The sequence below is a fragment of the Hippopotamus amphibius genome, chromosome 5, assembly GCF_030028045.1.
Source record: "Hippopotamus amphibius kiboko isolate mHipAmp2 chromosome 5, mHipAmp2.hap2, whole genome shotgun sequence".
NCBI lineage: Eukaryota > Metazoa > Chordata > Mammalia > Artiodactyla > Hippopotamidae > Hippopotamus > Hippopotamus amphibius.
Genome location: NC_080190.1, coordinates 111,191,085 through 111,208,093, shown reverse-complemented (window position 1 = coordinate 111,208,093; position 17,009 = coordinate 111,191,085). Strand labels below are relative to the sequence as shown.

Below are 17,009 nucleotides of genomic sequence, written 5' to 3'. Positions count from 1 at the left end.
TCTTTCCAGTAGCATAACTGCATTCATTTCTGTTTGTGCTGGCAAGCATTCTCCTAAAGGTTTCTAAATACATCAATGGTCTTTTTCAAGACACGATCTCACAAAGAACCACCTCATTGTTCGTCGTTCATTAGTAGTTCTTTCACTGGCAGCTTGGATGTATGCCTCTTAATTTTGCAAGTATTTTAAAATTAAAATTACTTCCACAGCATTTAAAATACTTCTTCTGGCAACAAAGTCTGCCTGGAAGCAGAACTCTTAACTCTCTTCCCACAGGTCTTTTCTTTTATGATTCCATAGCCTTGTGGGTTTTCTTAATAGTCTGATATTCCACAATATAATTCATGTGTGTTGAAAGACAGCTGAAATCATTGACATGCCTCAGGGTCTCAGGATTAAGCAACTATCAGCTCTGTCTTCACGTAATTCGGCATACTTAGGTCCATCTCAGAAATTCCTTCTTTCTCTTTTTCCTCCTCTATGCCTCCACTTTCTCTTAGAGGAAATCCATCTATGGTTCAGACAAGTTTCTCAAGGGACACATTTTCATCCCTGTGGAAGTACCTCAAGTCAAACTTCAACAGATGAACAATATCTCTTTGTATATATGACACAGAGGTAACCTTGATAGCAATGGTTTATGAGATTTTTATGAGATTCTAAGTAAGAACTCAGCCACCCTGGAGAAAGAAAGGCTCATGTCTGCTGCTTAGGCATTAAAAGTCCTTTAGTCTCCTATATGGCAGACAGCTATAAGAGATATGTTGAAAAGTAGGCTAATCAGTGCTGGCACTAATTTCTCAAAAGGTCTTGGGATCTTTAAGTTGAATGGCCCACAGAGAATACGTTGTCTAGCCTCCTATTTGATTCATGAATCCTTGACTCAGCATCCTTGAGATTCATTCAGTGTGCCCTGAGTCCTTGCTGAAGAGGTGAGACCCTAGCTGGACAGCTCCAGTTGTTAAACTTCTACAGCTGTGAGCAGCCGCATGCATTCCCTCAAGCTGCTCTGATACTTCATACTATTCACGCTCACCTTCTGTGCTCATGTTAGATGCTCTGGCCTTTTCAGTTTTACAGTGTTAATTAATTCCTATTTCCAGCTTTCAGTATTGCACCTTGAACACATCTCAAAGTACTTGAATTTAATTAGGAACTTAACACTCATCAAAATACAGCCAAACCTGAACTTGGACACGTTATCAACATCAAAAACTGCATCTCACCACTGAACTTTGAAATTCAGTGGCACTTCCAGTTTCAAACACCATACTGCTCTCTCAAGGAATTTGATGAAGACTAGAATACACACAGAATACACACCTTTCCCTCCCATTTTTCAGACGCACCAATGAAGAGTTAAAACGTGTGCATCAGGCCACACATACTGCTAGAGACACAACTGGGAATATAGCCCAGGAAACTTGGCTCCCAGTCTGGAGTGCTTCTTCCCACATGACCATCATTTCTGACGAATATAAATCCACATAGTACTCCTCCTGTTGACACATGCAGGAGACAACACACATCGGCAAACTAGTCAGTGTACGTTAAGCAAGTTTCTTAACTGAGTAATGTGTAGTTTACAAGATTCCTGTTGCCACAGACTGTGAATGGTCCACATTTTGTTAATGTTATCATGACACAGGGTATTTGTGAGGGTCCTTTTATTACAAATTGCCCTAATATTCACATTCTTGGCTCTTGTCTTGCCAGACACAGATTTAGCTCCAATGGCATCTTTCTAAGGAGGCACTTCTGACTTCTGGCAGCAGCTGCTGCTGCTGTTAAATTCTTCATGGCCTCTGAGCTGTGCCCTCCAATATGTTTCCTGAGAGGCTGAGCTGCTCTTTGCTTAAAATTTCAACTATATGCTTCTAAACCTAAAACAGATGTTATCTTGGCTGCTGTCATTTGTCATAAGCTTCTCTATTTGTATTATCTTCAAGGCAGGTAAAAGGCAGGTTATTTGCTGCCTCACTCTGTAGAGAAAGGAAAAAAGGGAGACAGAGTGAAACAAGAGAAAGAGATAGAGAGAGACTAAATATATAAATTAGAGGAATAAAGCCACAGGGAGACAGAAAGTGCAACCACTTGAGTATCTATTATCCTAATATCATATGCTATAGTTTGGCTACTACTGATTTGCCTGGCATCTCTTTTGAGTCATATTTGTGGCCACCCAGATTAACTATGTGAACTGATCTTTTGATTTAATATCAGCTTGCTCTTTTCAGCTCCCATGTCATTTACTGTCTTAAAAAAAAATGTACTGCTTGTTACTCAACCTTCTGTGTTTTCAAGAACTCACAGCCCTTTTTTTTTATTTTTATTTTTTTACTCTCCTTTTTGTATGGGAACCAGGAACTAGAAAGCATTAAATGAGAAAAATTAACCACTCCACAGAAAAGGTGGAAGCCCAGAGAAAAAAGGGTTTGTCTTTTATGGTTTGTACTTTGTAAGCTGTGGGTGTGACTCAATTTCCTCACCACCCACATGAAAAGGTTGCCACCCAATCACTGTTTTTTCTATCCAAAACCCCTCCCCTTTGATTTTGGCTAGGAGAGACCCTAAGAAAGACTGCCCTTTCTGGACGTTGCAGACTGTGACATATAAAAGCTGTTAGCTGCTCTTGTAGCCAGCAGCACTCAAACCTTGCAGAGTTTTGCTCTCTGAGAGTTTGTAATAAGACACACTCCTCTTACAAGAGTTCATGCTACAGCATAGCAAAGAACTTTAAATTTTTGGAAGAATACTATATTCATTTTGGCATTGTACAGAGGTAAGCTATTTAGCTCAACAAGTTTATTTTGCATGCACTGCTTTTAAAGTAGCTCACATTTTTTTTTAATTTTTTAGAGATGAGATTGGATTATTATAACTTTTTTGTATCTGTTCTATTACTTGGTGTCCATATATGTCTGGGGGACATTATCAGCACATTCTCTGTTATTACCTGTGATACATTTTTCCTTTTCACTCTCCAGATGAATTTCAATTTCTAAAGACTTCCCTCTGAAAATAAATATGCAGTAATGCATTCGGTGGCTCAGGCGTTTGGGGTAAATGGCTCACATTCATTTTAGGGTTAGTGGCTGTGCTGTTTATTTTTCTCTAGCTATAGGAAGTTCCTCTTATGGGTCTGCCTCATAACACCAAGAAAAATGTATAGAGGCCACTACAGGTTGTCTCCTAGGCTTCAGTTCAGCATTTGCTTCGACTTTTTGAAGAAAGTCAAATCAAGCAATGATTTTGTAAATTCATACCCTCTGGTCCTATTTTTTTTTCTTTTTTTTCCTTTCATTGACCCTAACTCTACCTTTCTGCTTTAAGGCAAAGTAAACTCGGTGGCCTCTCCCTCTCCACCCCTCAAAATGATAGCAATCTCTGCCGTCAGCAGTGCACTCCTGTTCTCTCTTCTCTGTGAAGCAAGTGCCGTCGTCTTACTCAATTCCACTGACTCATCCCCGCCAACCAATAATTTCACTGATATTGAAGCAGCTCTAAAAGCACAACTAGATTCTGCGGATATCCCCAAAGCCAGGCGGAAGCGCTACATTTCGCAGAATGACATGATCGCCATTCTTGATTATCATAACCAGGTTCGGGGCAAAGTGTTCCCACCAGCAGCGAACATGGAATATATGGTAAGAGGAATTTGTTTTCTTTGAATTCTCGGTGAGAATGCTTTATTTAAATTGTACGTTGAGAGAATCTAAAGAGTTTATATATTAAGAGATATGGGGCTTTTTACCTTTTAACTTAGGGAAGATTCTTAAGTGCCTGGTAAAGTTAAGTACTGTTCTATCATAGAATTAAAAGGAAGGAAAGGGATCAAATGTTTTTGTGTGAGTTCCATAACCATTGATGAATCAGGTCTTATGTAAGAAGCAGATAAAGAGTGGGGTAGGATGACTGATCACATTTGGAAGGTCCACTTTAAAAAAAAAAAATCACATGGAATTTTTCTGTGCTTTGTTTATCTAATAGTCATATTTATCAACTAAAATGTTTCTTGAAAATAATTTTTTTTTAAATTATAGGTTTCGTGTGCATGATTTACTCTCTGGGTAGGTGTCTCTTCCCTTTCTTGGACAAAGTTCTTCCTGACACTAATCTATTTGTATTCTCAGAGAACATGCTGACTTTTTCTTCCTTGTGATTTAATGCTTTGTCATTCAGATAACAGTGAAGCCAGCACATTTGCACACTGTTGCAACTTGCCATGAACACATTCTTTGCTCTCTCTTAAAAATAAAAATAGGCTCTCTGTGTTTAAACCATTTTACTTGGAAAGTTTTAGGAAAAGTTAGTATTAAAAGGATAGATATCTTTTTAAAGTTTATTTTTGATTTTGAATTTATACAAGGTTATGTTTTTTAACTTCCAGCACCTTCCAAGAGCACAGCTTGGAGCCTGTTTAAGGCAATGAAGACCCAATATGGCATTTCTAAGTTGGGGTGGGGGTGGCAGTGGCAGTGGCAGTACCACTAACAAATTTTTAAAAGTGCTGACCTAAAATTTGGGGATTTCTCAGATTCTAAATTTATCTATCTTATTTAAATAAGCTTTTAAAGTTTGACTAATTGTAGATATCAGTGTCACAAGAAAAATAAAGACTTGCCAAATGTAAGAGAGTCATGGTTCATAGAAGTACAATGTAGACTCTATGAAAATGAATTTTTCTAGGATTTTTTAATGAAAGTGGAAAAGAAGATGTCATCGGTCCTGGTGTATGAGGTGCAATATAGTCTCATGATTAAGAATAAGGAGTATGGAATCTAAATGCTTGGGTTCAAACCTTGGTCCTGGAATATAAGCTGAGTGAATTCATTGCCGTATTTTCATCATCTCTAATATGAAGATAAAGATAGTATCTGCTACATGGGGTTGTTATGGGGAATGTATGAGTTGAGGGTCAGAACAATCAGACCAGAGCCTACAGAAAAATAGTATTCAATAAACATTAGTTTTTATGGGTTTCTGAGACCTTATTGTGAAAAACCCATTCAAGACTAAAAATAGGAACAGTTACTCACATTGAACAGGTGTTTCTAAAAGGTGATGTCCACATATAGAAAGGAGAGAAACAAACATGTTTTCAAACATTATACATTACGAGAGAAATATGCATAAGGTTCTATGTAAGCTCCAAAGGGTATGCTATCCAGACTGCAGGTTTAGGGAATACTTCCTGGTGGTGTTCACATCGCTATGTAGACTAAGGTGAGGATCAAAACAAATGAACCGGCTTTGGAGAGGAGCTCATCTGGATTGAGATCCTAACTGTGCTGCATACTTTGTGGCCGTATGCAAGTTATTTAACATGCATAAGACTCAACTTCCTTCTCTGTGAAATGGGAACAATATATAATAATCAATCAATAGGTAATGAAATTTATTATTTCAGTAATATTGAGGGGAGAGGGATCATCATGAGTAATATGTGGGGTACAACACTGTATGTTTCCCCACTGATGAAGAACTATTTCATTACACATGCATTTATTAAATGCGTCTATTAAGCATTGGCTTCTATGTGCCAAGTACTTGGCTAATTGTTTCCGTAGATGATCTCATTTGATCGCTCACAGTCTCCCTATGAGGTTAGGATTGTGATTCTTATTTTACAAATGACATCACTTAGTCCCAGAGAAGTTAATGACTAGGTGAAGGCGGTTTGGATAATGAACGGTGTCACTGGAATTAGAATTTGGGTCTGTATAATTTCAAAGCCTGTGTTTGTACTGGGGAGTATCTTTTCATTTGCTAGGCTGAACAAATACTACACTGGGGGAAACTGCTGGAGATGTCAGGATATCTCTGTTTCGTCCTTTACAGTGCCAGCTGAAATCATATAGTTTTCATATGCTACTTGTTATTCCTTTCTTATTATTTGCTTTTCAAATGTGGGAGCTACAAAGTACGATTTATTTTGTAAGAACCAGATACAGTGCTGGTTCTATAGTAAATGCTTTATAAATCCTACTTCACTTAGTAAAGTTAATGAGAAACAGTGAGAACAGTAAGTTCTATAAAGTAACTCTATCTCAAATTATCATGTAAATACTACATATAGTTTATCACACATGTATTTATTCACTTAATATTTATTGAGCATTTACTATATGTTAGGCACTCTTCTAAGCACCCAGAATAAATTCATGAATAAAATAGACAATCCTTGGCCCCCTGGGTGGGGACTGAGACAAAACAAGATAAATAAATTACACAGTACGTTAGAAGATGATAAGGCTATGAAGAAAAATAAAGCAGGTTGAGTTTGGGACATTTAGTAGCGTGATCAGGGACGGGCTCCCTTAGAATGTCCTGGAGGAAGGTGAGAGAGTGAGCCACACTGATAGATGAGGGAAGGCCATTCCAGACAGAGGGAAGAGCTTAGGCAAAGTCCCTGAGGTGGGGGGGAGGGGAACAGATTAATTCAGTTAGAAAAATGTCCTCAATTTAGTGAACTCCTAAGTCTCTGTGAGTAAATTGACCAACTGAAATTATTCATTGGATACCTCACGCAGACTCAGAGAAATTTTGAGGGAAGTGAACTATAACAGGTCAGAGCAGGAAGGTAAGTGACTTTTAACCACCAGGCCAGGTGAAAAATACAAATCTCAGTTGAACACTGTAACTTTCATTTTAATTTGTTTAACATTGCTTGGATTGTGAACAATTTGAAAGTAAGTTTAATTTCTAACCTCAAATATGGACCTCAAAATCTTAGGACACTTATTTCACCATGGCTACCACCCGTGTTTTCAAACTGTCCCCATCAGTGGGTGGTATCACCGTGGGAGCCTCATAGAAGATGGTCTTCAGTTCAGGGCTCTTTCCAGTTGCACCAGCCTGATTTGCAATCCTCTTCATTCACAACTTTTCTCTCTGAGCCTTTTCCCGTGCCATTTCCTCACCTTCTAATGTCTCTTCCTTAACTTATTCTATTATCTATAATCCTACCCGTCAAGTTTTATATAAGAATGTTATTTCCTTTATTGATATTTCTTACACTCACAGCCATATTTGATTTCTCCTTCTTTTGAACCACTGTAACCTATTATGTCTATTATACTGCTTTCATCAAATCAGCTCAGTTTATAGTTATTTGTGTATTTCTTGCAAACTTCCTAATTTTAAGCTTTCAGGGTACTAAGTCTATGTTTATTCACCTTTGTATATCTATTTTCTTTGGAAATTTCTTGTGTATAGACAGTAATCAACCATTATTTGGTAAATTTATTTGAAATACCTATGAATTGCTATATGTTTATAACAAATCAATTTTGATATTATTATTTATATTTAAAGTTCACTCATCATTTATAATAATATTTTATCCTGTGCACCTAAAATACAAAAGAAGTTTTTCAAAATTCAAAAAAAAAAATCTCCTTAAAATTAAATGATTTTATCTTTAAGTACTTGGTTATGTTAGTGTTTGCTTGAGTAAATTAAGTGGACACAATTTGAACACTAGAGTGGTGACATTCATATTATAGTGTATAATATCTTCTTTGGGTATATTGGCCATGATTTTAGTAAAAAACATGCACTTAGAAATGTTTAATATTCCAAACACTGTGTCCTTTCAAAAAATAATAATATAGATAGAGCTTAAGATATGCAAGTCAAACTCTCGGCTTCTGTTCTACAATTAGTTTATTGACAAATTTCCAGAGTTTCTTAGACACCAGCTGTTTTTCATTCTTCCTAAGGGCAACTTAAACCATGACTCTAAACCACAAACCACACTAGTTTCTTAGAATAAGAATCATCCCTAAGAGAATGAAATTACAAGACTCACACATGGAGTACAGTTTGTAGGATATTTCTTTATTTCTTGAATTTAAGTCAATTAAATAAATTAATTTAAAAAATTTGAAGTCCTTCTGTGAGAGGGTGAGATCCAAAGATAACAGAAATCTTTGTATTTAAAGTGTAAACACAATAGGAAAAACATGCAAGCAAAAAAAATCCGTAAGACGTAATTCAGTATAAGACTCTGCCGTGTAAGACTGATGTAATAAAAGAGTAGCGACAAATACCAAAATACCATAAAGAAATCAAAGAAAGAAGAGGGAATCTCTAGTTGGCAAAATCATGAAAGACTCATTGGAGGAAGGGTATTTGAGATAGATGCTCAGGAAAGGGCAGGACTGGCTGTTATAGTAGGTAAAGCAACACGTGAGCAAAATCACCAGGACGGAAAACGCATAACACATTAGCCATGTTTTCGAGGATTCTGAGAAAACATTGAGGATCATTTAATACAGAGCAATTAGGGAGACCAGAGAGATTTTAGAACAGGGTCATATGTGCATATGGGAAAGATGGCACTGGCAATTGACGGAGTTTAGATTGGCCGTGAAGGTGACCCAAGTGGTGGCAACCACTGAATCAGCAGGGTCATTCGTTTAGACAAAGGTAGGGGGCAGAGTGAACATAATGATGGATATGAACTGAACGACTTAAAAGTGAAAAAAAAAACTGTGTAATATAATTTCAAGAAGCCACAATAGCTATATTTATAATATGGCCAATTTCATTTGTTTGGTGCCTGCAAATATTATTTGCAGAGCTAAGGGAATAAGTCTTCCTATACTTTTCCAGAAAAGAGATAAATACTAGTTACCAAATCATAGCAGGTAGTAAAGTTACAGAAAGCATGACTCAAATGAATGAATGGAGAATAGATTAATCCATCCTCAGAAATAGCCAATAAAGTATTTGCGTCCAGTAATTTATGTCTTGAGAATAAGGAAAAACCCAGATTTTGTTTATTTGGGCTTTGTGTGGAAGAGAATGTAGATAATGTAAATGACTTTTTTTTCTTTAGTCAATAGTTGACTAAACACTTGCGATGTCTATCCTTATCGTTTTCCTTAAATGAAATCATACACTGTACCAGATGGCACATTTCCTCTCATTTGGGGAGGATAACTCAATTTTCTTGTTATAAACATGAGAAATTTCATGTGTCTAACCTAAATTTTTTCAGTGAATGCTTTTATGACCACTAGAAAGCCTCCTGAGAATGTTGCCAGCCAGCAGGGAACTGAGAAAGGTTGCTGACAGGAAGGCATTTCTCCAGCACATTTGGAACTCCACATTCCCGTTCTCCTACATGTAGAACCTTTTAAGTGTCTTGGCTTCAAACAGAGACCAGGCACATTTTGTAGGAATTTTCTCCCAAGGTGCATGTTGTGTAGTATTACTTACTTAGTATTCCTTATATGTGAATGTTCAACTCCCCACTTGTGGAGTCAGCGGAAGGTAAGGACATTTTGTTTGTCGTTGTTTTGAATACAGGCTCTAAGAAATGCAAATATAAACACATTAACATGATGTGGGGAATACGGGGATATGTGTATAAAAACAGATGACTGAACTTGGTGTACCCCCCCAAAAATAATAAATAAATAAATAAAATTAAAAAAAAAAAGACATGATGTGATTCAGAGCCTCACTATTCGTTAGTAGAAGGAAGAGCTTTGAATCACACATAGGCTACACATATATCAACCGTATTTCCTAGTATTCAGCACTGCTTTTTTGTTGGCAAGTAATATTTGACCACATGCAATGGTATAGAAATAATTTTATTACATTCCTGCTCACTATTTATAGAACCTAGCATCATATCTATCCCACAGAGGACACTCAGTAAAAATCCGTGGAACAACTGAATGAAGTCTTTTAACTTTTTCTGGGCATTCCATGTAAAGAACACGTGGCTATGGCTCTCTGGTGGGCAAGAGACACTCAATATTCAATCACTCATTCCACAATATATATTCATGTGCTGAGCAATTCAGTGGGGAGCAAAAGACAGTTTCTGATAGGAAGGAATATGAAAACAGGAAGGTAAGTGGGCAAAGCAGTGAGCTGAGTCCTAAAGTAGAATAAATACAGGGTGCTTTGGCATCACATGGGGCATACCTAGCCCAGACTTGGCCTGAGGGTAGAGAAGCAGGGAAGACTTATAGAAAGGAAATGATCTCAAGTATTAAATATGAAAAATAAATAAAAGTTATTCAGGCAGGAGTTGGAAAGAGGGAATATATGGTAGGTGTGTATGGTGGGGATTCTGAGAAGGTACATGCTACATTGAAGGCATGGATAAAATTCAGTGTGGCTTGGATATAGAGGATAAAAGAAAAAGTTATATTTGATGAGGCTGGGAAGGCAAGCAGAAACTTGTTTGAGTTTTATTCTAAGATCAAGGGAAGTGGTTGAAGGTTTTAAGGTATGTAATTAATTTGCCTTTTCAGGAAGGTCATTCTGGCTACAGGTTGAGAAAGGGATTGGAGAGAGGTAGAAGTAATGGCACGGTCAAGAGACTGTTATAATAGCCTGGGTGAGAGATGATTGAAGCCTCAATGACATTTAAGGTCATAAGGATGTGACAAAATGAATTTGGGGATCGAGTCAGTAGGAGTGAGTGATTTATATGAAAAAGTGGCCTGAGGATTTACATGATGCAGCAGCCAAGGAGGAGGCCTCCATTTTTGACTGGGACCATTGGGTTTCCCTGAGCTGGAGAACACAAAATAAAGTGCAGGTTTCTGGTAGTCATTAAGTAGCTGAAAGTTTATCATCCAGGGTACACTTCTACAGAGGTTGAAAAAAGTAGCTAGTGTGTGGGAGGGAACATTCTTTCAATACAAGGATTTTGGTCGGGATTATGCTTCGGTAATCAGAATGCACCACTTTACATAATGGAGGTAAGGGTAGTGTCATGGAGACAGCATGGGTGGATGATTTTATGTTTGGGAATCTACTCAAGAATTTTTGCAAGAAAGTTTCATGTATCTTTTTAATTTTTTTTTTTTTTTAGAATCAGTTCTGAGACTTAAATCAGCATGAATCCAAATCTATTTTAGGGGCTTAGGTAACACCAGGTCCATCTAGTCCTTCTGACACACTCAGGATAAGGTTTTTCTGGAAACTAATCAAAGGGCTTCAGGAAAATAGAACTTAACTAGTCTGGTTGGTCTGGTGTCCTGAATTTAGTATATCCGAAAATCATTTAATAGTCAATGGCCATTAAATAGCTATGAACTTGAGATGTTTAATAGTCTTTGAGAATTCCTGAAGAATGGTGTGAGAGGAAGGCAAGGAAGATAAAGACTAACGGCTTAAAGTGGTCAAGAGAAATGTTTGGCATAAAATACACCATGGACTGAGGTTTGGAGGGATATGATTTCAATGTTTCCAGTCTGTGTTACCCATAGTGTCTAAAATCAGGTACCAAGCATTTTTTTTGACACAAATATGGAAGAATGCCCCCAAAGTTTTGCGTTTAGACTAAACTTTTCATGACTCTTAAAATTTCACATCACATGCTCCAAAACTGAAGCAGTCCAGAAATGTTGCTTAAGGGCACAATATTTTTTTTTATCTTACAAAGTGCATCAAATTCACATTTCTAATGTCATTAAATATGAACATTCTACCAAATCTCTCTCTGCATTCCAGTGAGATCATGTTTTCAGCAAGCAGTAGGTAGGCGGAAAGGCATTTGAATTCTTCTAAGTGGGCAACGGCAAGATATGGGGTTTGCATGTGTATCACAAGATAGTTTAACAATCAAGAAGTCAGTTTTTAGATGACTGTAACACTGAATTGGTGAAAAAAATTAATCACACATGAAAATGTCTTCCTAGCATATAACTACAGTATTAAATGATAGCTGGTGGGTATTAATTTCCCAGGAAAGGGGGACTATTGCTAGAATCCATCAATGAATGGTCTTAAAATTTAAAGATAAATCATGTTAAAAAGGGATTTAAGGAGGACAATTAGTACCTTTAAAAACTTCTGAAATGTTCTCTAATTTTTACCTTCCACTGTCTGATGTTATTTTTCCTGGAAGTAAGGTCCTTATTATCTATACACAATTCTGTTGCTGATTAGTTAGTTGCTTCAGGGTTTATCTGTTTTCACTTTATCTGACTGCTCAGTTGAGATTAAAGCTTGATGTCTCTTAAACTTCAAGCTGGCAGATAAGGTGATCAAAGGGCACTTCACATTGCCTCCTATTTTTAGGCAGCTTTCTAGTTCACGGACACCACCACTCCAACGCCTGATCTTCCAATAATAATAATAATATCGACCATTATGTACACCCTGCTCTGCTACAGCTGTGCTAAATTCTCTTCAGTTACTCTCTTGCTTAACCTTCACAACAGTCTTGTGAGATGGGATCAATTTTCCTCATTTAGAGGCAGGAAATTTGAAGTTTGGAGAGCATAAGTAGCTTCCCAAGGTCACAGAGCAAGTAAATTAAAATGATGAGAAAGCAGCTCTGTATGAAAACAAAGCCCATGCTTTGAAAGACCGTGCAATACACCCTCCCCTCCATGTGTTCATCTCCTGCTCTTGAGCCCACTCCACATGCATTTTTATCTGAGGGCATCGCTGAATATTACAAAGTATTTTATTCATGTGGAATCAAATCTTGCTTCCTGTACTCTTTCTAACCTTGGCAGCCACATAGGAAAACTCTGTATTATGATAGTGTTTCAAGTCTTTGAAGCCTGTGAGCATCCATGCCTTAGACCCTTGTCTCCCAGTCACCCAGCTCTTTCTAAGCCTCCAGCCCTTTTGTGTGAAATACCTACATACACCACCTCTTGCACCCAGAGTATGGCCAATGTAGGGAAGGTGGCACAAAGATATTTGCTTTCTGAAGATTCTGGTAAAGGTTAAGAAGTGGTGCCATTAAGGAAATAGAAAAGCAAGTTACTCCCACCCCCCTGCCCCCACCCCTTAACGTTACACATACACATAGGAATCGTGCCAGTTAGATCATCTTGGGATCTGCAGGCAGTGTGGCTCTGAGCAAGGAATGCCTTTCACCATGCTGTTGTCCTTGGTTGGGTTCCAACATGTGTGTGCTCTTCTGACAGTGAGGTTCCTAGAATTGACATAACCCAGCCAGCACAGAGTAGCGATGACAAATTACTCTCCATTTGCCCTACTTCTGGGGATCCATACTTACGTTAGGTTGGCAGATTAGGTAGCACGTGCTCCTGTTGAGTCCTATCATATCCTCATGAACTAAGCTGCTTGTAGATCAAATGTATGTTTTAAATACAGAAGCGATGTTATTATCATGGAAAAGGATTGCCTTACTTTTAAAATCTTTTATCTTTTCTCCCCCAAGATTTTGGATTCTCAGAAAGTTATGTACATGTTACTTCTTATATCTCAGTTAATAAAGCCATTTAGAGTTCCCTTGATGTCTGAATAAGTACCATGGACCTCCTCTGTTCTCTGTATTCATATCCATGTTGCCATGGACTACAAGTTCCCCTCTCCTGGAATTGTCGCTCTCAGAATGAATGATGTTGTCTTATTTGCACAGCAACGTACAGGACTGTTTCTTTACCTTTCTCACCCATAATTCTGTCTTCCATGAATGCACAGAGCAAACAACCTCACAGCTCTTAGCAGCCAGTGTCTGTGACAGCCAGACGTTTTCCTGATGAAATGCCATGTTTAATTTTTATCAACTCTTGGATCAATAATAGACCAGAGCTGAGAGGAAGGATACTGATATAAGTGCTTATACGTGAAAACTAAATTCCAGAAATGCCCCCTTCTTCCTACACCTCTTATGTGGTGTGAGTATGGGGGGTGGGGGTGAGTAGGGGTGGGAGAGAAGAGGGGAGGCCCCAAGTCCTCTGCAATCAGATTGACGCTCCACCAAATAAGCGCTAGACAATTATTTCTAACCAGAAGAGCAAAGAATCACTTTGTAAGTGCACATTCAAGGTCTCCAACTCTGACATTTTGATTCACTAGGTCCAGAACTGGGCTGGGCATCTGCCTTCTCAAAAAGTTCCCTTGGAGATCCTAGAATGATTTCCCAGCTGAGAATTCTATACTGTGCCTTAAGAATATCTTAGATCATGATTTAGGACACAAAACTGAGCTGAGGAAGATATTTTGTGGCTCACATATCCACTTGTTTATCAGGAGACTATATACTGAAAGAATTAATATGTTAAAGCAAAAGAAGAATTATCCCGGTGATAATTTCTATATTATCACAAAATTTCACTTGAATATTCACTCAGCACTTGTTTTCAGAAGACAGCCTGTGGTCACTGTGGATGAGCTGCAGATGTCTGCCATGTGGAAGGACACTTACTTGGGAATACACTTGACTGACTAAAGACACTTCTAAAGAAGCAAACTTTTAAGTAGTACATGATTTTTTTGTAAGTGGCTTTATAAAATATATTACATATATTACACATGGATAATGTATAATATATTACATACAAATTAATTTATATGATGTATTATAATTTACAGTTATTCACTTATTTGTTTGGTAGTGCTTCAGTGCTTGTCTCTTCCCTGAACTGTAAGGCAGAGTCCATGTCAGTCTTGCTGACTGTTGAATTTGCAGTATCCAGTGCCTCCCAATAAACAGTCAATTACTATTGATTAATTGACTAATCAGTTAATTAATTGATAATTGACTAGATTAATCCACAATATCCAGTGCCTCCCAATTAATTTACAGTATCCAATTAATTCATAGTATCCAGTGCCTCCCAATAGATATACAATATCTAATACAATATCCAATACAGTATCTAGTGCTTCCCAATAGATAGTCAATTACTATTAACTGATGATTAATCAATTAGTTAATTGATTAATTGACTAGTTTAATTATTTGGCTAGATTCAGGAATTATCTAGGATTCTATTGGTTGATCTGGAAATTTGCATTTCTTGCATTTTCCATTGTTGATTACAAAACAGCAGTCCCCATCTGGTAAGTTTGGTGTAAGGAGATTTGGGGCCAAGGTATTTAGAGGGTCACTCTTTCTTGCCATCATCCATATGTATTAAGATCACACATCTACATAAGTGTAGTGGTGACAGTGATACCACCCCTCAGAGTTCATAAACTGTAGGTCCATCAACCATTCCAACTAGTAGTCGTGTTTAATTTGCTCTGCAAGTGTTGAGCTGTAGAGAATTTTACATTAGAAAAGGTGTTTGGCAATATGTAGGAGTGGGTTCATTTCACATATACATCACTATTTCTAGATTATCCTGAAAAGTTGTAAGGTTTAGAGACATGGTGCCCATTTTCTACTTGTCAGCAATTGGTTAAAAAGGAATAGCTTCTTTGGGTGGGGCAAAATTCACTCATTTCCAAGTCTTCCTCTCTCTCTTTCACATAATTGTCCAGATGTCAAGCAGCAGTTGTGCTTTGTCATCTTACACCCAATACTGCTGTACTCATTTTCATTACTAGACCAACACCCAACCCAATCAGTTGATTTTGATTATATTTACATAGCACTTTGGCGTTTTCAAAGCACTTGACTGAGTACAAATTGAGCCATGCATAGATTAAAGCACTGAAAAATTCTTTCCTTTATTTCCTAATCACCAATCCTGTTTAGTCTTACCTCAAATTCTGAATATTTTTATTTTATCCATGCCTTAATTACTTTATATATTAAGACTTTATATGTATGAAACGCTCTCTCAGCTAGGAGTCTTTTTCAGTAATCCAGATAACAAATGACGGTGGCTTTGCTCAAGGTGGTGGCAACAAGGGTGATGATCAGTGGGTATAATCTGGATAGATAGGATTTTAATAGCAGGATCAACAAGATTTGCTGATAGTGCATATAAAAATTATTAAGCAAAGAAAGGGTAAAGATGACTATGGATTTTTTGGCTTGAGCAACTACAACAGCAGTTGGTAAACTTTTTCTGTAAAGGACCAGATGATAAATATGCTTAGCTTTGCAGGCCTTGTGGTCCACACTGCCACTGTAACACAAAAACAGTCGTAAGCAGGCAATGGGACGGATCTGGTGATCCCTGAAGCAGAAGAAAAAGGGTAATGCCATTCAGTGATGGGAGGAAGACTGCAAGAGTAACTGGTTAGGGGGTAGGGAGTGGGGCTAAGTTTGTGAATACTGGAGCTCCATTCTGGACTTGTAAAGTAGAGGTTTAAAGTGGGTAGGGGGATAAATTAGTCTGGAATCCAGTGGAGAGGTCTAAAGATATAATTTGGAATAATACAACCGGCTTATAAATAGCATTTCAATGCGTGAGACTGGATATCATTACCTAGGCAGTGAATATAGATGAAACAGAGAAGAGAGAGACAGACAGACAGACAGAGACATGGCTTGAGCCCTAGGAACCCTCCACAATGTAGAGGTTAGGAAGATGAAGAAGAGTCAGCAAACATATGAAGAGGCAGCAGCCAGAGAAAAACAAGGCAAGTGTGGGGTCATCAAACCAAGGGATAGAAGTGGGTCCAGGAGGAACAAGTGGTCAGGCATTCTGAAAGCTGCTGAGAGAACAAGAAAGACAGTGATGGGGAAATGACCGTTGATGATATTGATGAGATCAACTTAGGTACAGTGGAAGTAACAGGCGCGGGGTGGGGGTGGGGGGACCTGCCTGGGGTGGGCTCAAGAGTGGAAGACAAAAAACCCTGAAAATTCTCTGTTAAGACAACACTCAAGAAATTTTATTGTAAAAGGAAGAAGAGGAATGGTGCATTGGAATATGAAGATAAAATGGGGTCAAGAAAGGGCCTTTCCTGTTTGTTTTTAAGAAATTTACGCCGCTGGCAATGATCCAGTTCAGAGTTTCTCTAAAAAAGTATACTTTTACATCATCTCTTTATAGAAATTCACCGTTCCCACCTACATGAAAGGTAGTACTCATTTTACCTAAGGAAAGTCTTCATTGTCTTCATTTAAACATTTAAAAAATGCTCAGGACCCCACTTTGATATTTTACGATATAATGTGGTCGCATATTTGTGGTCATTTTTGAGACTTGAGGGAATTTTTTTTAAATCAATTTCCTTTTCTTCTTTTTTAAAATATAATCAGTTTAATATCATTTAATTAATCTGATGAGTGCCCCCAATTTCCCATGTGAAATCCTTTTCCTCTGCCCCACTCCACCCCCTCCAGCCTTACTAAGGCTCACTCTTCC

At 37.8% G+C, this 17,009-nt stretch overlaps 1 protein-coding gene across 1 annotated transcript in view; it reads left to right on the top strand.

Annotated features, from left to right (window-relative positions):
- Window positions 1–3,339: 3,339 nt before the first annotated feature.
- The window catches only part of PI15 (peptidase inhibitor 15), a 30,042-nt gene continuing 16,372 nt past the window's right edge, over window positions 3,340–17,009 (top strand). The window contains exon 1 of the mRNA XM_057737446.1: window positions 3,340–3,647. Coding sequence (XP_057593429.1) covers window positions 3,375–3,647 — 273 coding nt within the window. The 5' untranslated portion in view covers window positions 3,340–3,374. The remainder of the gene's footprint in view (window positions 3,648–17,009) is intronic.